Genomic DNA, 21285 nt, shown 5'->3' on the forward strand with positions numbered 1-21285 from the left:
TAATTGTGGAAACTGCATCCAATTTGATACAGTAGTTTAGTTAATTAAATTGGCATATCTCCCTCACCAATCATCCCTCACTGGTATCCCACTAACGTATATCAATAGTCAGATGGGATCATCGTTCCATTTTCATCCTTTAAATGACTATAAATTTATTAAAAATAAAAAAAAAACCGACACAAACCTATAAAAGAAATGATGAACTTGAAATGCCTGAATAGATCTCCATTTTTTTTTTCTTCAACCCGTTTTTTTTTTTATTGATGATAATGGAATGGTAACGCCGCATGCGCTAACGGTAAAAACGGAAAGCAGGTCAGTTAGTCCATCGTGATGAATTGCACTAGTATTGACCACGATGGTTTCCGGGAGGAACCACGTGGAGGTCGACCTGGTAGGGTATATTGCTAGCAATGGGGCAGTTAGATCCCATTACTAACAATGCCTTTTATCCCTCATCCTGTTTATTATGTTTATATTATAACTTGATACTGTTAATTCTGCATTAAATAAAGGTTAAATAAAGGTTTTACTCACTACATTACATTGTAGCTATGAACAATCTCGATCGTGTCAGCTTTCAAACAAAAAAACGTATCATAATCGGTCCATTCGTTTAGGAGATACAATGCCACAGACAGATAAACAGACACGTTAAACTCATAACACTCCTCTTTCTGCGTCAGGAGTTTAAAAACACTGTTAATTACCCTACATTACTAAATAGTGAATTTCTCAGTCTTTTTCAAACAAAAATATTGTACGCGACAAGCCTTTAAAAAAAAATAGAAAAAAAGAGACAATAAAATTGAGTTCAGACAATTCATAATTTACCATTTCATTAGCAGGTGCTCGCAATTTTTCGCGGCTCACACTCAAATGTTTTATGGGTTTCAGCACAGCCGACCGGCGCGGCGCGCGGCGAACGTTTTACGATGGACCGGTCTTCTATTACGTATTGCAATTGCATACATTTTTGTTCAGTACAATTTAGCAATCTTGTTAATTACTAGCGATGGAACCCTACGTCGCACGGATAGACAGATAGAAAGATATTATATTAGCTATTTAAATAATCAAATTTTTGATAATTTTGGTTATTATTAACTTTCGTAGGGATCTCTAATTTTTTTTTTTAATAACAGATTTGTATATTTGCGTATACAAATCTAAATCAATGTATTCCGGTTACTAAAACGAAGTCGCGGCTAAAAATTAGTTTGACAACCGACTTCAAAAAGAAAACAGTTTTAATTCGATCGTATTTTGTTTGTTACCTCATAACTCTGTCAGTTGCAGTTCAATTTGGAAAAATCTTTTTTTATCTGAAAGGGTATATTTACAGATTTTATCAAAATCGGTTTAGTAATTTAGTTTTGAAATCAAAATAACAGGTGTTGCCATAATTGAACTCTTTTTAGTGGAACATAATGTTAATTATGTATGTAATTCTTTTTTAAACAAATAATACTCTATCGCTTGCAGATCAATGTATAAGAGATAAGCAGTAGTCCAATGTCTTTAAAATATTTCGTATTTTGGACAATTCGGGACACAACGCTCGACTTTGACACCAGAGGGAGACTTTGTACAGAAGTCGATTGCTTTGGTACCTCTGTCCCATTCGTGTTTCAACCGTGAAGCAGTTGTGTTTGCATGGCTGTGTTTCGGTTTGAAGAGTGGGATATGGCATGAATTTACTGGGTACAGAGGAATAACACCCGAGTCCTCAGGAATGGCAACGCATGGGGCGTATCATGGGCGAAACAGTATACTCTGTTATGTCCATGGTACTGCTCGTGTCTATAGGCGACGGTTACCACTTTCCATCAGGTGGGCCGTCAGCTTGTTTGCCATTCTAAGTTGTATACAAAAAAAAATCGACTGTAACATAGAATATGATATTACTATGAAAATGCACTCTCTATTGCCATGTATTAAATTTAATTCAAACCAAACAGCGGCGCAGTGGATTTTAACTGTAAAATTGTTTTAACTGCAACTGAATAATGTATTTTAATAACGAACGAACTACATAAATTTGATATGATTATGGCGATCGTAAAGTTCACTTCAACATATTTTACAAGTAAATTTTTCCACCAAATTACAGATTTATGTTTGTTTATTGCCCGACTGTGCAAAGAAAGTGGGTATTGGTTTTTTTCTGTATATAATAATTGAATGATAACCCCGTCTGAGCTAGCGGTATACGATAGTGGGATGGAGTAGTGAGGAATGAGATGAGGATATAAACAGATCAGTTGGCTCAAGGAGACGAACTAATCGAGAATTACCCTCCATGGTTTCCAGAGGAGGTCATCTGGAGGTCGACCTGACAGCTCTAGTAATATAATAAGGCCACTAGTCCTTAATAATCCTTCCCCAACCAAGGATGTTTTTATTATTTAGATTGTTCTTTCAGGTAAAAAAAGAATTTTCTAAATCGGTTTAGTACTGATGAAGTTATGTGGTAACAAACGTAAAAAAACACAACAGAATTAAAAACCTCCTTTCTTTTTGAAGTCGGTTGAAAATTATATTAAAAGAAATACGATTCACGATTATTAATAACATTTATCTACTTTTTTTTACAACACGGGGCAAACGAACTTGCGGCTCACCTGATGGTAAGTGACTACCGCCGCCCATGATCACCCACAACACCAAAGGCATTGCAGGTGTGCTGCCGGCCTTTTAAAAGACAATGTGCTCTTTCCTTGAAGGTTATGATGTCGTATCGGTTCGGAAATACTGCTGCTGGAAGTTGATTCCAAAGAATGGTTGTGCGTGGAAGAAAGTGCCTTGAAAAACGCACGGTGGAAGACCGCCACTCGTCCAGATGGTTGGAATGAAACTTTAGTTTGTGGCAGGTTGTACGGTGATGAAAATCAGCAGCAGGTATCAATTCGAACAATTCCTCAGAACACTCCCTATGCGTACTCCCCCGTCCAATTCGGTAGAAGATGCACAGAGATGCAACATCTCTGCGCAGTTTCAATGGGTCAAGTCGGACAGAAAGACGTTGACTATCAATAATTCGAGCCGCCCGACTTTGAATGCGGTCTAACAGAAGGAGTTGGTACTGTGTGGCGCTCCTGCCCATAGGTGAGAACATTATTCCATATGCGGCCTGACTTGAGCTTGTTTGCCAACATACATAAAATAGTATAAAAAAAAAAATTTGCTCATCTTCCATTTAAACCAAGTTCCACTGAGTGTAAGCATTAAACGGCGGGATCTTGGGCTAAGTAGAAATAAATAATGAAAACGAAAACCCTCGCTGCCAAATGACATATGAAGAGATCACGTAAAAAACGTATCCGTAAATACCTCTCCCCCTGTTTACAACATAGGAACACCCTAAGTTATGCAAATTCTATTACACCCGGAGGAAACAATATCCATTGCTCAATAGTTGGTGATTGTATGATTTCCTACTTCGAACACTATTTATGAGGGGTTTTATGTACTCGTAAAGATTTTTTTTATGCAAATTAGAATGGCAATAAAGCTGACGGCCCACCCGATGGAAAGCGGTAACCGTCGCCTATAGACATGAGCAGTACCATGGACATAATAGAGTATACTGTTTTGCCCATGATACCTCCTGTGCGTTACCATTCTTGAGGATTCTAGTGTTATTCCTCTAAAAAATATATATAAAAAAATACATAACAGATTTTTAACGTATTCGAAAATACTCGTAAATATCCAGCGGATATGGGCGATATCGTAATGAGCGATGATCTTTTTTCCACCATCGATGTGCAAAAAACCTAATACATAGATATCAGATCGATACCCATATTTTCCTACCAGTAACATTTATTTATACGCCAACTTTCTGCAAAAAAATTTAATTTGCGAACTCATCAGATGATATGAGATTCCCATATACAGTCAGCGCCATATTGGACGAAAACATATTGAATTCATTAAGAGAGCCGTTTTAATTTCAACAGGCATCGTCCGGGGACGACTTTTCTGTCGGATTATCTCGCAAATGGAGAGCTCTGCCACGAAAGAATAAAAAAAATATTGTGTTCTGCAGATTAAATTAATGTGTCCTCGCCTTTCCCCCGAAAGGGTGGTGTACACTTTGATTATAGGACGTCCTGGTGGACGTTTCGAATTGAGCACACCCTTGTTTTTTACGGAACGCAAAAATTAGTTAAATGTGAGTTCCCTTTATCACAAAGTTTATTGGATACTAATTGCATACTTTTAATGAAAAAATTTAGGGCCTCCCAGAATAAAGAGTTGCGTGGCAATATAGGACGAAATTCTTTAAATTTATGTTTTTTTTTTCTGTTTCTTTTTTTTTGTTTTTAATTAAAATAATAATTTATATGGGGGAAAGGGATTGTTAGTAATGGAGACTGAGAATCCCATTGCTAGCAATATACCCAACCAGGTCGACCTCCTCGCGGTTCTCCCTGGAAACTATCATGGTTAATTCCTGATGAATTCATCATGATGGGCTAACTGGTCTGTTTTCATTCTCATCTATCACCCTTCACTGGTGCACCGCGAGCGTATCCCGTTAGCGCAGGCGGGGTTACCATACCATTTTCACCTATCAAAAAAAAATTATCTGCTCGCGAAACTTTTTTTACAACTTCAACAAACATCTCTGTTTACCCCATAGTATTCTAGTAGAAAACTCCTTTAAATATTATGTCCGCCATGTGTACCTTCGTTAAATAAACAAATAAACAACTTTGTAAAATTGGGTAAAAAGAAGGAAATCGTGTCTATTTGGAGAAAAAACATTTAATACTTGGGTAAAAATAAAAATAGCTTCTGGCAATTCTGGGTAGAACACTTACTTTTTCAATGTTATTAAAGTTTCTGCTATTTAAGTTTGTACCAGATAACTATTACAATTTCATCTCGTTAGGACTCCTACGTAGTCGTCCTCCTTGCAACTTAGAGGTCATCGCTCCATCCAGTAAGGAGGTCGACCAAAAGTATATTAACTTGTAGATAGACAGATAGATATATAATTTATTTGCATTACTTACAACACACAAATAACAACAGACTTACACTGTAAAAAGAGATAAAAGAATGCATATACCAAAATAGAGAGTATAGAGTACAAAGTAGCTACTCAAAAACCTTATGGTTTATAAAAGACAAAAATTAACGCGATAGTTAAAGTTGTTGTATAAATCGTAAACCATTAACCGTCCACTGTTAAACATAGCCTCCTCCCAAAGGGGAGTTTGCCAGTAGTTGTCACGCTTGGTAAGCTGGTTAGCAACAGCAATTAGGTTTTTGGTAATGTTTTAAGAGAGGCGCTGCTGCTCGTCCCTCGAGCATTAAGTTCCCTTAGTCGCCTCTTACGACTTAGGGAAGGAGTGATATATATATATATATATATATATATATATATATATATATATATATATATATATATATATATATATATATATATATATAGTAAAATTATAACAACTTGCTTACTATCAAATTGAGTAGATATATATTTTTAGCGTTTTTTTTAATCTATAAAACAAAAAAAAAAGTTGTAAACAATAAATTCTTCGTTGGAAAACAACATCAATTGTTCTATTATAAAAAAAAATACAATAGTTTATTTTATTTGCCATTCCATATTCGAATATTGGAGTTTATTTTTTAAACGGCTTCTGAAAGAGGGATCTCGATGTTCATATTTGTATTTTTTTTTTGCAAACAAATCGACGGCTCACTTGATGGAAAATAGTAACCGTTACCTATAGACATAATAATTATTTTTTATCAATAAATTTCATTCATTCATTCATTCATTAAAGATTGTGTCCCACAAAATAAATCAGATTTCAATTGTGACAAAACCAGATATTTTGACCTAAAAACTAAACTATTGAACTAATTTTGATAATATTTCTATATAAAAAATGTATAAGTAATATATATATATATATATATATATATATATATATATATATATATATATATATATATATATATATATATATATATATATATATATATATATATATATATAAGCGTGTATATTATATATACAACCGAATTGAGAATCAATGAAGAAGTAATGTATATGTATGAAGAAAATGAAAGAAAAGAATATACTTACAGATTGGTCATAGGAAATTATATTAAAAACAGTAAAGTAGTTTAGTTTAGTTTTTAAATCAGAATAATTAATTTTTCTACACTTAAAGTCGACTTTTTTTTGTGGAACTCAATCTTAGTTACAAATCTGATTATTAAAAATTAATATTACATGCTATGTACTTCTAAGAAACATAATTACATACTCACATACATTATGTTAAAAACAATACACTCTTTTTTTTTTTTTTTTTTTTTAATTAGGTATATAATAGTTCCAACCAGAGAGGCATGAAAAAAAAAAAACAATATAAAATTTCTTTGGTGTTTATTCCTCACTATTTATAATTTAATAAGTAATATAAATGTAATAAGTAATATAATAATAATAGTAATATAAATGTAATGCGAATAGACGAATGAAAAAAAAGTTACAATAATCGTGGGAAAATTAATGTACTCGTATGTCCAATATAGACCCCGTCTATTGTAAAAAGAATTATGTAAATCGGATTATGATTACTAAAGATACCGCATAACATAAACACTTAAAAGTGCAGGCGAATTGAAAAATTTTATTAACATAGTAGATTTCTCATAATCAAATAAAAATAACTATATTTAGTAATAAACAAATAGTGTATTTATACAATACTAGCCTTCGCCCGCTACTTTGTATGTATGGATTTTAGAAATAGGAAAATCAATAACAACGAATACTTGTAGATGGCGTATCAAGTTAAAATCACCATTTTATAATTTAGACCTTCAGAAATAAAGCATACAGATCGACAGACATGATTACTAAAAAAATAATATTAATTTGACTTCTATTGCTTTTATTATAAGACAACTTATAGAAATTTTCTTTAAATATCTTCCATGTACAAATATTATCTAGTTACAATTTCATTCTATTAGTAAAATAAATATTTTATAATATTTATTTCTAAATACCAACTAATGTATACAGGACACTTGATATCAAAACCTTTAACAAAAATTTAAAAGAGTATTCTATAAGTAAAACGAAATATTTCCTCTAACGTATGTCTCCGATACTAACACTGTTCAGATAGTTACGCTGTATTTTTAATAGGCGAAAATGAATGGTAACCCCACCTGTGTTATTGGTATACGCTAGCAGAACGCCAGTGCGAAATGATAAATAAGAATAAAAGTAGGTAATTTAGCCCATCGTGATGAATTTTACAAGAATCAACCATGATGGTTTCCAGGGGGAACTGTGTTTGGAGATTGACCTAATAGCGTCCCTATAGGGAGGTTGACCTCACTAGCAATGAGGCTGTTAAACCCCATTATCAGCAATCCCTTTCCCCCGAAATAAGCTGTGTTAGTCACTCCCTTAAAAGAATGTCAACTATATCGATATCACCCTGTATAAATACATCCAAAGATGTTACCCAAAAATCAGGTACAATACGAATGCCATATAAAAAATTTTCACAAAAAAACATCTCATAACTTAATGTTAACTCTCTCATGGCAAAGGAATTGTCATTTAGAATTGTCCTATTAAAAATATATAAGAATAGGAATACAAGATAGACATTTCTCACCGAAGATATGTTTTAAATTGTAACTATTGGAATTACACTATCATCCTGTCCACGGGATTCCCATCCTGTATTTAGAAAACGATGCAATGCCAAATTTAGTCCAAAACTTCAATTTTAGTATAATTGCTGACAATGCCAAAAGTTTTTATAACCTTAAGACCTTTCTCAATGACATGGATACATTTTTGCAATGCAACAATAGTATTTTTAATATAAAATATACAGACTTAAGGATATGGGGCACTGGAGAAAGATGGAGAAAATTTGTTGGAAGGATTCAAGTCAGTAATGAAGAAGTCCTACTTGAATTTAAGGAAAAGATAGAAATTATAAAAGCTATTTAAATCAGATGGATGAAAATATTGGGACACTTAATATGATATGACGAATTTATGAACATCATATTATAGAAAGAAAGAGACGGGAGATCAACGTGTCATATTAAAAGGCGAAGAGACTCGCTGAAATTCACAGTGAGCGGCAACAACTCCACCGACAAGAGCTTGTCTCTTAAAGAAAGAAAGAATAAATTAAAGAAATAACCTGTACCTAATCCTTAACGCAAAAGACAAGCCGTTAGAAATCACAAAAGAAAGAGTTTAACATTTTTAATTATAATTAATGTCTTAACTATTATTTTTAATCGTTTTACATTGGGCATTATTCATAATTAGTCTACCTAATTTAAACAAACGCTACTTTTTCACCACAAAATTGTCGTCAGCATTTATCTTTTTCAAAGTGGACCAATATATTTCATTCTCCGCTTTCAGTCCGTCTTTTCCTTGATAATAGGGAAACTCGTTGCTTGTAGACAAATAGTATATACCAGGTTTCTTAAAGTCGGTCTTAATACCGACATAATTGGTCACTGTATTGTTATAACAATTGGCCAGCCTCGCATCTTGGATGGAATCGCATTTGACTGCAATGAACTTTTTAGGATTTTCCACAGCTTGCCACCAATATAAAGTAACTTTCATATGACTACAGACTACCAGGCAAGGGATGTACGGTATATCACCGGGTTGGTATTCCCCACCGTTAATATAAACATCTACATGACCAAGGGCTTCTGCTATTCCAAACCCATCAATATTTGTGTGTATTGCATCGACCCTCTCTGCATCTGAAGAGCTCAACCTGTACGTCGCTGGCAAACCCCTAAAACAAGGCCCAGATGGGTCCAATCCGGTAAGCCTGGAAGGTTTTCTGCCTGTTTCAGCGTAGTAGTATTTAGCAGCATAACTGGCCATGTGACTGCCAAGACTGAATCCCACTAGTTCCAAGTCATCAGGCTTCAGACCCTGTTGAGTTAGTTGTACGATAAATTCCCCTAGTTTTTTCCCAATTGCACGACTTATGCGGACTGATCTGTAAGAGAGAGACAAATAATCGTCGTTTAGATTTTCCTTCGCATTAAACAATTCTTCGTCATCAATTGTACCAACACAAAAGAAAACTTTATTTATTGTGAAAAGATTTATCAAAATCAGTTCAAAATTTTCAAAACTGTAAGCTGTGAATCTTGTGTGGTCATATTTATTATAAATTAGTTTTATGCCCGCTACTTCGTACTCATAGATTTCGAGAGTAAGAAAACCAACCAATTGACCACTTCTAGCGCATCAAGGTAAATCATACATCAGATATTAAGTTAGACTTACAACTGTGAGATCCATTTCTAATTTGGTGCAGTTGTTTTTGCGTAACATCGGACCAGACAGAGAAAATTATAAAAATTATTATCCTGGAATCTTTTTTTTTTATTATACGACTTAGAATGGCAAACAAGCTGACGGCTCACCTGATGAAAAGTGGTTTATAAGACCTCTCATATATTTTTTTTAATATCTCCCATAGTCCATTGTCGTAAATAGTGATTAAGGGAATTTAATAGTTAAGGAATAGTTCCCAGTAATTGCCACGCTTGGCAGGTAGGTTTGCAACCGCATTTAGGCTTTAGATGATGTTTTAAATAGGACACTGCTGCCCATCCTTCGACCATTAAGTTCCCTTAATCGCCTTTTACACCTACAGGAAAGGAAGGGGTGGCCTGTTCTATGCCGGGACCACACGATTATTTATTATATATAACAAGACAATTATTAATAAATATTGAAATGGCCTGTCACAATAAATACTAAGATTTTTCCTATAATGTGTAAAGTACATAACAATTTACAATAAATGCTAATAAACAAATACATAAAACTCATTTCCTTATATACTTGTATGGTGGAAAATTAACCATTATAAGTCACTGTGAAATGAAGTGCAATATGGTTTATGATGGGGAGTAATAAACATTATTACCTGTCTTGTTTCCTCCAAAAGATTGCAATAGTAAAGTTATTACAGAGATATAAACAATTACAAATAAAATTTCGAAATAAAAGGTCATTCCATTTTTAAATTACAGGACAGATATGAGTTTACATAGTAATTTATTTGGCCGCAAAACACGACAGATATGGTTTTTCATACAACCGCTGCCCGCATGTATCTGGCCAGTACGGCAATTTTGATTTATCTCAAAGAAGATTGTCAAAATAATGCTCACATTTCCAAGCATGTTTGAGAAAATGATGTAATCACAATGAGAAATCAATGGGCGGCCATCTAATCAAAGGTCAAAATCCAATCCATCCAAAAGATGCCTGGAAGAGATCACTTTTTGCGATAAAAAAAGCGATCTCTTCCAGGCAACATTTGGATGGAGAGGTGTAGTTATAAACAGTTTGATCAAAATCATGAAAATGTAAATTCCTATTACTGTGAAATCAAAATAATTCTTCTTCGTCATCCTTTTAATAAATTAATGAATATTTATTGCCAACATTCTATTATCCTACCGCTCGCCATCGACAGGGAGTTCATTCTCATGTCCTACAGCCTCAATGATCGCGTACTGCGCGGTTTCAATAATGTTTCCTCCCACGAACACTCAGTTTGTGGAATGAGCTCCCTGCCGAGGTTTTCTCAAGAGATTACAGCATGGAGTTCTTCAAAAGGGGGGTAAAGAGGTTTCTTCAGGGCCGACAACGCGCGCGTTAATCCTCTGGTATTGCAGGTATTCATAGGCTACGGTAACCACTTACCATCAGGTGGGCTTAATGCTTGTTTGCCACCTCAATGATATAAAAAAAAACATGGCCTATAGAAGGAGACCACGTACGATTAGTGATCAATACCGATGCCAAAAATGCAATCAGTAAAATTTTTGTCAGTCTGTCTGTATGTTCGTTATAGAATCAAAAACTACTCGACGGAGTTTAAACGAAACTTGGTACAATTATTCTTCATACTCCTGGGCAGGTTATAGTATACTTGTCATCACGTTACGATCAATAGGAGCAGAGCAGTGAAGGGAAATGTGTCTGTTACATCAAAACCACTGAACCGTGAGAAAGGACATAGGCTATTTATTTTACGAAAAACGACGGAAACGCGGATGAAGTCGCAGGCAATAGCTAGTAATGTAATATAATGGTATAATTATAACCCCGATCGATACATCTGATGGTAAGCCTACTTGCGTTAACGGTATACGCTGGCGTGGCACCAGTGAGATGGTAAATCAGAATGAAAGGGTAGGTCAGTTAGCCCATTGTGATGAGTATTGGTTTCCAAGGAGGTCCATGTGGAGGTCGGCCTAACAGGGTATATTGCTGGCAAAGGGTTTGGTAGTGCGCATTACTACACTACTTTATTCCAAATCGGTTTATAAATTACAGAATTCTGATGTGACAAACATAATGACAAACAAACTGACGGCCCACCTGATGGAAAGTGGTAACCGTCGCCTATAGACATGAGCAGTACTATGGACATAACAGAGTATACTGTTTCGCCCATGTCACCCCCTATGCGTTGCCATTCCTGAAAACTCAAGTGTTATTTCTCTATACCCAGTAAATTCACGCCATTACCCACCCTTCAAACCGAAACACAGCCATGCAAAAACAACTGCTTTACAGTTGAAACACGAATAAGACAGAGGTAGCCAAGCAATCGACTTTTGTACAAAGTCTCCCTCTTCTTTTTTGAAGCCGGTTAATAAAAAGTATAATAATGAATCTCTCACCTCGGATAGACAAACGGAAGCACTGATATCGATTCAGTAACGAACACGTTGTAGCCACGTTTCGCGTAAGCGGACGCGACTGCTATATTGTGAATGAAAGTAGAACTATCCAAATATCCAACGACGTAGAGTACCGTCTTCTTATTTTTAAAATCTAGAAATTAAATATTTTATTGTTAGTAGTTATAGAGTCTGTCTTTATTAGTGCATGCAGTTATTGTTCTAGTTTCAGCCATAAATAACCGCTGATGAACACAGCCTGCCCCATGAAGAGGGTTTTGCCAGCAGTTGCCACGTTTGACAGGCAGTTTGCAAACACAGTTTTTTTTTATTAGATGAAAATGGAATGGTAACCCCGCCTGCGCTAACGGGATACGCTGACGGGGCACCAGTGAAGGGTGATCGATGAGGATGAAAACAGGCCAGTTAGCCTATCATGATGAATTCATCAGGAATTAATCTGCAACCACAGTTAGGCGGGGGGAAAGGGATTGTTAGCAATGTAGTTTGACAGCCCCATTGCTAGCAATATGCCCTATTAGGTCGAGCTGCACGTGGTTCCCCCTGGAAACCATCGTGAACAATTCTTGTTGAGATCGTCACGATGGGCTAACTGACCAGCTTCATCCTCACCTATCATCCTTCACTGGTGCCCCGTTAGTGTATACCGTTAGCGCGGGTGGGGTACCATCACCCGTTAAAAACACTACAGGCTATGGTGATATTTTTATTTATTTATTCATTAATACATAGTGTACATGGCGGACTTAATGCTAAAAGCATTCTCTCCCAGTCAACCATAAGGAAGTGTCAGAATACTCGATATTCGGACATCTCTCCACCATAAGTGTGTTTAATATGTGTGTTTATCCCTATATGTGTATATATTCGTGTATATACCAGAGGGAGACTTTGTACAAAAGTCGTTTGCTTGGCCACTTCTGTCTCAATCGTGTTTCTATCGTGAAGCAGTTGTGTTTGCATGGCTGTCCTTCGGTTTGAAAGGTGTGATGTGGCAGTGAATTTACAGGGTACAGAGGAATAACACCTGAGTCTTCAGGAATGGCAACGCATCGAGAGTATCATGGGCAAAACGGTATACTTTGTTATGGCCATGGTACTGTTCATGTGCATAGTCGACGGTTACTGCTTTCCATCGGGTGAGCCGTCAGTTTGGTTGCCATTCTAAATTAATGAAAAGAAAAAGTAAATGAAATTTTTAAGCGATAAAATTTTTGGAGGAAATTGGAATAAACGTGGAGAAATTTTGGTTATTTTTAAATCTGTTAAATTTGATCTGTTAAATTTTATTAACACAATATTTTTTACGAAATATACTCCAATATGGTAACACTGGCCATCAACAAAATCATTAGGAGCCTTACCTACTTTGTAAGATAGAACACTTTTCGCGGCTGAGGTGATTGGCATTGAATTTCTAATCACACCATTAGGAGTCCACCGGTGCCAGATGATTTGAAGTTCCTGCAGCATTTTAGGACTGATGCTGGCATTCTTGAAGGACCCTGGACCTGGAAGATGGTGTATGTCTATATATTCACGTTAAACATTCAGGCTATTTCTGTGCTCAATTATCTGATTCTTTGAGCAGCCAGCTATATCTATATCTATAGATATATTTAATGACTAATTATATATATTTTTAAGTGTTATTTAAAAATTTTAAGTTTGTAAAATAAACCTTCTTTTTTTATACAACTTAGAATGGCAAACAAGCTGACGGCCCACCTGATAGAAAGTGGTAACCGTCCCCTATAGACATGAGCAGTACCATGGACGTAACTGAGTATACTGTTTCGCCCATGATACCTACTATACGTTGCCATTCCTGAGGACTCAGGTGTTATTCCTCTGTACCTAGTAAATTCACGCCATCAACCTATGGCTCACTACACGTTTTGGGATACTGTAAGTGTGGTAAGCAATTTATAAATAAATAAACATCCCACTAACACAGAGCTCCCCCTATGAGAGGTTTTGCCAGAAATTGCCATACTTGACAGATGGGTTGACAACCGCAGTTAGGTTTTGGTGATGTTTTAAGAAGGACGCTGCTGCCTATCCCTCGACCAATAAGTAGTCGCCTCTTACGACACCCATGGGAAAGTTAGGGGTAGCCCATTCTATGTCGGGACCACATGGCAAATTATTATATTACAACCGACAAAATATTAATCACTAGCCCTAGGAGAGTTTTCCCAGTAATTACCATACTTGACAGACTGGTTGGTAACCACAGTTACAGGCTTTGCATATATTTTAAGAGGGACGCTGCTGCCCATCCCTCGCCCTCCCTTAGTCGCCTCTTACGACACCTACAGAACACAAAAGGGTGGCCTATTCTATGCCGGGACCACACGGCAAGCTGCCAACACTTACTATTATAACAATATATGTTTTATTATCTTTTACCATCGTTTAAAATACGGAAATGTTGAAATTACCATTTAACTATATTATTCAAGGGTAACAATATTTTATTCGAAGTATTTTGTAAAAAAAAAAAAATATTGTTTCTTATACTCTTTTACTGCATAGAAATATATAATATAATGAGAAGGTAAAATATGTTACAAAAATGTATACAGAATTTTAAATTAAAAAAAAAAATCGTTAAATGTTTAACATATAAGGACGAACAATACTTTTGTGTGCATTGAAAATTATAAAAAAATTAAAATATTAATGTAAAAATGACCTCGCAGAGTCTAGCCTTAACACACTGCCTCACTTTAGCTGATAATCACGAATTATAATGAATCAATATTTGAACTACTAAAGAATATTAGGTTTTTAAATGGAGAAAGGCTACTTTTAATCTTGGTTAATCTATAAAACCTAATCACGTCGACGAAATAATTAATAAAAACTTTTTTTTTTTTTTGTTAATAATAAAAATTTATTTTCTCTTCACAATTCGTTACAGTGCAATACAATGAGACATGCTTATACTAATCAAATTATAAATATAATCTTGGGAGACTGGTGCCTGAGATAGGTATAGGAATACCTGTATTACAGGTCATCAGGGCCTCACTCCGCAGCGTTACTTACTAAGTACTTGTAATATAATAAGTGAATTAAATGTTATAAAACCCAATCACGTCGACGAATTAATTAATAAAAAACTATTATCCTATTATAATATTAGTAGGTAATATAATAAAACTAGGTGTACTCCGTGGCTTTTCCCGAGTGAATAACTACGTAAACTATCATCTGTGATAACTTAGGATATATTCTAATTGTGTACCAAATTGCATTCAAATCCATTTAGTAGCTTTTATATAAAAAAATACAAATATCTACCCACATATCTATAAAGTTTACCAGTGTACAAAAGTCGCTTGTCTGGGCACCTCTGTCCCATTCGCGTCTCTATCGTGAAGCAGTTGTGTGTACATAGCTGTGATGGCAATGAATTTATCATACAAAGGAATAACACCCGAGTCCTCATGAATGGCAAGGCATGGCGGTATCATAGGTGAAATAGTACACTCTGTTATGTCCATGGTACTGCTCATTTCTATAGGCGACAATTACCACTTTCCATCAGGTGGGCCGACAGCTTGTTTGCTATTCTAAGTTGCATAAAAAAACTTTTAAATTATTATATTAATAGGATTATAGCTAGATAATAACTGTATGTAGGAGATAATTAAAGAAACTTGATATGAGGGACTTTAAAATACCAATAGAACTAAACAATTGTTAGGAATTTTGTCTATCTATCTGTAAATTTGTTACAACATCGCACAAAAATTACTTTACCAAATTGTATGTGATTTTCACAGTTATATTCTTTAAGGTTTAACTTGAAAACTACTGTATTATTATTATATTAGCTGTTAACTATCCATTGTCGAACATAGGCCGCCCTCAGAAAAAAGGTTTTTGTCAGAATTTGCCAACATAGGCCTTTGCCTATTGGAGAGTTTTGCCAGTAGTTGTCGTGCTTGGTAGATGGATTGGTAACCGCAGTTAGACTTCGGTAATGTTTAGACTTCATCCTTGGACCACAAAGTTCTCTTAATCGCCGATACCCTAAGGAATGGAAGAAGTGGTTCTGTCTGTTCTGTCTGTCTGTATGACAGGACCACACGGCAATAACTAGTGTGTTTTATTTGAATATGCTTGTAGAATAGGTCTATATCATTGATTTTCTTATTTCTTAAACCCTTTTAGTGTCATTGATTTTTTACTCATATCTACTTAAAAATGCTAAAGAAATCTTTGTCGTGTTGATGTCATTTACCCTTGTCTCTAAAAAGAACTGTATCTCCTCCAGAAATTATCCAAATTTAATTTTTTTTTACAGCAAGCTAAACAGCGACTGATTTCACTAGCGCTATGACGCTCGTGGCACTTTTAGTTGCAATGCGCACGAGCGTGATGGCGCTCGTCCGCACTCAAAGGGTTAAGAATTCAGTGTAAACTATTGGGCACTTTTTGATAATAGATAAAAGACTTACATTCAGACAGGTATCCTAAGGCATACCCGGTGTCAGGTCGAGGTGAGAAGTGACCAGCGTGAGTTCTGGTAACCAATGTTACCAATAACACAATCCATGACAGCAGACCTCTGAAATTTTATATAAATCACTTAATGGTTACTCGAATGATTTCAGAGGTAAGGGGAAAGGATTCATGGGAATGAAATAGCTGACCAATTAGCAAAGGAAGGAGCAAAGAGTGCCCAAATAGGACCAGTACCTTGTTGTGGCATACCTCAGGCAGAGTAACCATTCCATTTGGGGGGAAAGGATTGTTAGTAATGCGGACTTCTAGTACCATTACTAGCAGTATACCCTGTCAGGTCTACTTCCACGTGGTCCCTGTGGAAACCATCGTGCTGAATCCCTGGTCTTTTCATCACAATGGGCTGACGGACCTGCGTTTTCATTCTCATATATCATCCCTCACTTAGATTAAAACAAAATATTTCATTTTCATTGTATAAAAAAAATTGTTTTTTTTTTTTATACAACTTTGAATGGCAAACAAGCTGACGGCCCACTTGATGGAAAGTGGTAACCGTCGCCTATAGACATGAGCAGTACCATGGACATAACAGAGTATACTGTTTCGCCATGATACCCCCCATGCGTTGCCATTCCTGAGGACTCAGGTGTTATTCCTCCGTACCCAGTAAATTCACGCCATATCCCACCCTTCAAACCGAAACACAGCCATGCAAACACAACTGCTTCACGGTAGAAACACGAATGGAACAGATGTGGCCGAGCAAACGACTTTTGTACAAAGTCTCCCTCTGGTGACGTTTACTGAGTCATCCATATATGTACAAATATGCAATGTTCATAAATAATTGATTGTTATTTTTCATTGATCTATTACAAATAATGACTATTTGTTAATTAATGTCAATCACGATTGTCCAATAAAATCAAATTGTTATTGAATACATTAATATCAAGTGCGCCAACAGTGGAATTATGTGTTAATTTTCAAAAATAATTGAAAAATTTTCATTACTTCCAATTGATTATTGAAAATGTACTCTGATAGACAATTCAAATGTTAATTAACTGTTTGTGTTGTGATTTCTTGATTGAACTTAGTTATATTCATAATTTCAGCCTTTAACTATCCACTGCTGAGGATAAGCCTCCCCTTTGGAGGTTTTGCCAGTAGTTGCCACGTTTGGCAGGCGGATTTGCAAACGCAGTTAGACTTTAGAGATGTTTTAAGAGGGCCGCTACTGCCCACCCCTCACTCTCCCTTAGTCGGCTCTTACGACACCCACAGAATTGGAAGGGGTGGCCTATTCTATGCTGGGACCACACGGCCATTGTTTGCCATTCTAAGTTGTATAAAAAAATGAAAGTATTTAATGTGTATAGGTATACATTATTAGTTGTTATTTTTTACCTATCCCGATAATGTAGTACCGCGTTCGTGATTCACTGTTCATCCCAAAGATTGACTGGTAGAGAATGCTACTATTTTATTTTTTTATTTTTATTTTTATACGACTTAGAATGGCAAACAAGCTGACAGCCCACCTAGCATTTAATCCGCCTTTTGTACAATATTTTCTTTTTGTCAATAAAGTTATTTAAAATAAATAAATAAATAAATAAAAGAGTAACTTAAAATCTGGTGTATTCTTTATATATGTCATCTAGAAATATTTAGGTGACGTATCAAGTTAAAAATATACATGAAATATTAAATTAGACTTTCTATCAAAACCTCATCTAAATCAGTGCAGTAGGTTTCGTGTGATGCCAAAATAAACTAATAGAAAGACAGATGGATAGATAAAATTTCTAAAAATTGTTACTTTAGCAGCTATTGCTCTTACTGAGACTCCTTATATATTTTTTTCTTAAATATCTCCTATGTATATAAATCATCCAGTTACAAATTTACAAAATTAATAATAAAAACTACCCACCAATGTACGGCTTTTTTTTTAATGGGTGAAAATGGTCTGGTAACCCCGCCTACGCTAACGGGATACGCTGGCGGAGCACCAGTGAAGGGTGATAGATGAGAATGAAAACAGGCCAGTTAGCCCATCATGATGAATTCATCAGGAATTAACCATGATAGTTTCCAGGGAGAACCGCGAGGAGGTCGACCTGGTTGGGTATATTGCTAGCAATGGGATTCTCAGTCTCCATTACTAACAATCCCTTTCCCCCCCGATGTACGAAATTAGGATACTATTAGCAACATCAAGTGTAAATTAAAACGATACTTCTTGCATGGTTTTAATACAATTTAAATAATTAATGTATTTAGTATTAAAATAAATCTACGTGGTTTCTAATACAATTTTCCCATTTTCGATAGTTTTTTTTTTAGATATTGTTGGCGACAGACCTCCTTTCATACAAGTTTACCTTTTTTAGATTTATATTTTTATATTATGAATATGTCTTTGATACTTATTTTGTTTTTCTACTTGATTGACATATTGTTGTTATATTACCAATCAAGATTAGGTTTTTAAACCTTCTTGATTGATTGAGAACAGACCTGCTGTATAAAGGTGCCTTTCAGATATATTCCCAGAACACTGATGAAATACGTAGATTTGGAATGAAATTTACAAATGGAAAAATAATATATAATTATAAATATAATACACTTACCCGAGATCCATCTGTACTTAAAAATATCCGACGGCAAGTATTTCACCGATATTAAAATTTATATGTATATTATTTTCATTACCTTTGAATTTTTAAATGAATTTTATTATATTTTATTTAAATGAAAATGTCTTTGTTTAAAAAAAAAGTATAATATTTTACTTTTTTGTACGCAATTATATTTTAAAATTAAACTCCTCCGATCTATGGTCTGCTATTTATTGATGTTTGAAAATAGAATGTACTTAAAATTTAAATTACAAAAAAAAAATAACAAATTCCAAGTTTAAAAATACGGAATTGTAAATTACACAATGCGTACGACTAACGCAACACCTGTGCACGCGACTATTCACGCAAGTTTAAGTTTAAGGGCAGTACTGTTGTCGTTGATATGGCACCGTCGCCTGCGCAGGACGGCATTATGCAATACTACACCATTTCTTATTAATATATTATTATGCGTTTTAATAGAGAATTATGAAATTTTAAACAAACAAATAGTCTATCCATAAGTCAGTGTACTGATGTATAAAAATAAATTGCAAAAAAAAAATAATTTGATGCATTCAAGTATTTTTTTAAGCAAATTAGAATACATTGTATTTTTTTATCACACCCAAATTTTACCAGTAATAAATTCTATAGTTATAATACATGAACCAACAACTATATATTTATAAATTTAGGTACACTTGTAAATTACAGAGATAAAACATTTATAAATATTATAAACAAGAGTGAACTTATGTTTGAAGGAAATCTCTTTCTAACCAACCCAATACAGTAGGAACGCATATAGCTAATAGAAAGGTAAGGTTAGTGCTATATGAACAATATCAATACTAATTAATACATAAGCTACAAATGAACAGTTAAATATAAATATATATTAGAAAATTATATAAATACATAATCATAATACCAATCTATTTATATAATAACTGTTAAAAGAAATTAATATACAACCCATGGATTAAAAATTCAGTTTTTAGATTTTAAGACATAACAATTATATAATGAAAAATGAAAAATAAAAAATACTAATCCAGAGAAAGAAAATATAATTTCAACATTATCTTGTAAAGGTAGGTAGAAGGACTATCTTGTGCGTGGGAAGGGAGTTTGTTCTCTAATTGGGATTAGTCTAAAGTTGTATATACTTTTAGAAAAATACTACAGCTTTTTTTATAAGACGATATTACAGGTTGGTTACACAAAAGGTTATATAGGAACAGTTTTTTTTCCAGATTAGAACTGACGATTTTCAAAGTTTACAACGGTAATATACGACTGAGCCATGATACCTTTAACCTATATAAATACCTTCATAATTAAAGATAATCATTTGATTTGCAAGATTCCTACTCTGATTTACTGCGTCACATAATTATTTAATTAAATTTTGTATTCGTCAATTATTCAGTGTTTATGCTAATTACACTAATGAATTTGATTGAAGAAATTTTGTTGTAATTACAAGTGATCTTTTTGGAAACGAATTATATTTCTTTCTATATATATATACATCAAAAAAGTCTAAACAACACATACTATTCCAAATTATTAACCAATTATTATATCATTTCTTACCAAGTAGGTAATACCTATGTAAACTTTTTTGATCTAAAATGAAAAATAATGTTCAAAATAAAGCCTTAATCCCTTTGTAATAAAATACAGATTGTTTACAATATTGGAGTCCGTCGATATTATTTTCCTTCCACCTTAGTTTAAAAAATAAAAAACCGATTGAATGGAGGCGTGTGCGCGGACGCTTGCTCCTGTGAAATAAATGTAATTTGTGTATTTTAAACTGTATGTGCCCTGAAGGAACCTGAAGTGAGAATTTTTGTGTGCGTATATATACAATTTAAAGAAGAATTGCCGATCACGTAAAATAGAGAAAACTCACGAAGCCGATGTCAGGTTAGTCTTTTTTCAGAACTTTTTTCCTATAAAACGCTGCGGTATTTTAACTTACTATATATATAAATTATTTGATGTTTGTTACTTTCGCTAAAACTCAAAAACAACATGACTGATTTGAATATTTCTTTTTATCTAAAAGTCTAAAAACCCTTAAGTTTAGACGAAAAATCGAAGAACTAAAAATAGGTATTTTAGATGAGAATCTACTAACTAGTTTCAATAGATGGCGTTGTATGTGTTACAATATTTATCGATACATCTAGTTTTAGATATAATAAATAAATTATTAAAATTATTCGCTGTATCCACAGTATATTAAATCAATAATTAATGAAAAAGCATTTTCAACATTTTTTTTTTTATAATTATGTTACTAATTTTTTTTTTTTTTGTAAAATATAGTTAAATAAGTCGCTCGTTTGAGGGCAGCAATAAACTGAGTTATGACTAT

General features: G+C 34.2%; 1 protein-coding gene across 1 annotated transcript; it reads right to left on the minus strand.

Moving 5' to 3' along the window:
* Positions 1 to 6401: 6401 nt before the first annotated feature.
* Positions 6402 to 19260, minus strand: LOC113510345 (phospholipase A1-like). The gene is made up of 5 exons (XM_026893795.3): positions 18903 to 19260; positions 16251 to 16360; positions 13143 to 13289; positions 11758 to 11911; positions 6402 to 9044 (listed from the first exon to the last, which is right to left on the minus strand). The coding sequence occupies exons 1-5, from the start codon at positions 18911 to 18913 to the stop codon at positions 8366 to 8368; spliced, it is 1101 nt and encodes a 366-aa protein (XP_026749596.2). The 5' UTR covers positions 18914 to 19260; the 3' UTR covers positions 6402 to 8365.
* Positions 19261 to 21285: the final 2025 nt, after the last annotated feature.

This window comes from Galleria mellonella, unplaced genomic scaffold, assembly GCF_026898425.1.
Source record: "Galleria mellonella isolate WM207_F2 unplaced genomic scaffold, CSIRO_AGI_GalMel_v1 utg1053, whole genome shotgun sequence".
NCBI classification, from domain to species: Eukaryota; Metazoa; Arthropoda; class Insecta; order Lepidoptera; family Pyralidae; genus Galleria; species Galleria mellonella.

Excerpts from the sequence above, each read along its gene's own strand:
- LOC113510345 (XM_026893795.3), bottom strand. Across the intron at positions 13,290-16,250 it reads CTTAGGATACCTGTCTGAAT|GTCCAGGGTCCTTCAAGAAT; the intron begins GTAAGTCTTTTA and ends ACCATCTTCCAG. Across the intron at positions 9,045-11,757 it reads CTTCCGTTTGTCTATCCGAG|ATCAGTCCGCATAAGTCGTG; the intron begins GTGAGAGATTCA and ends TCTCTCTTACAG.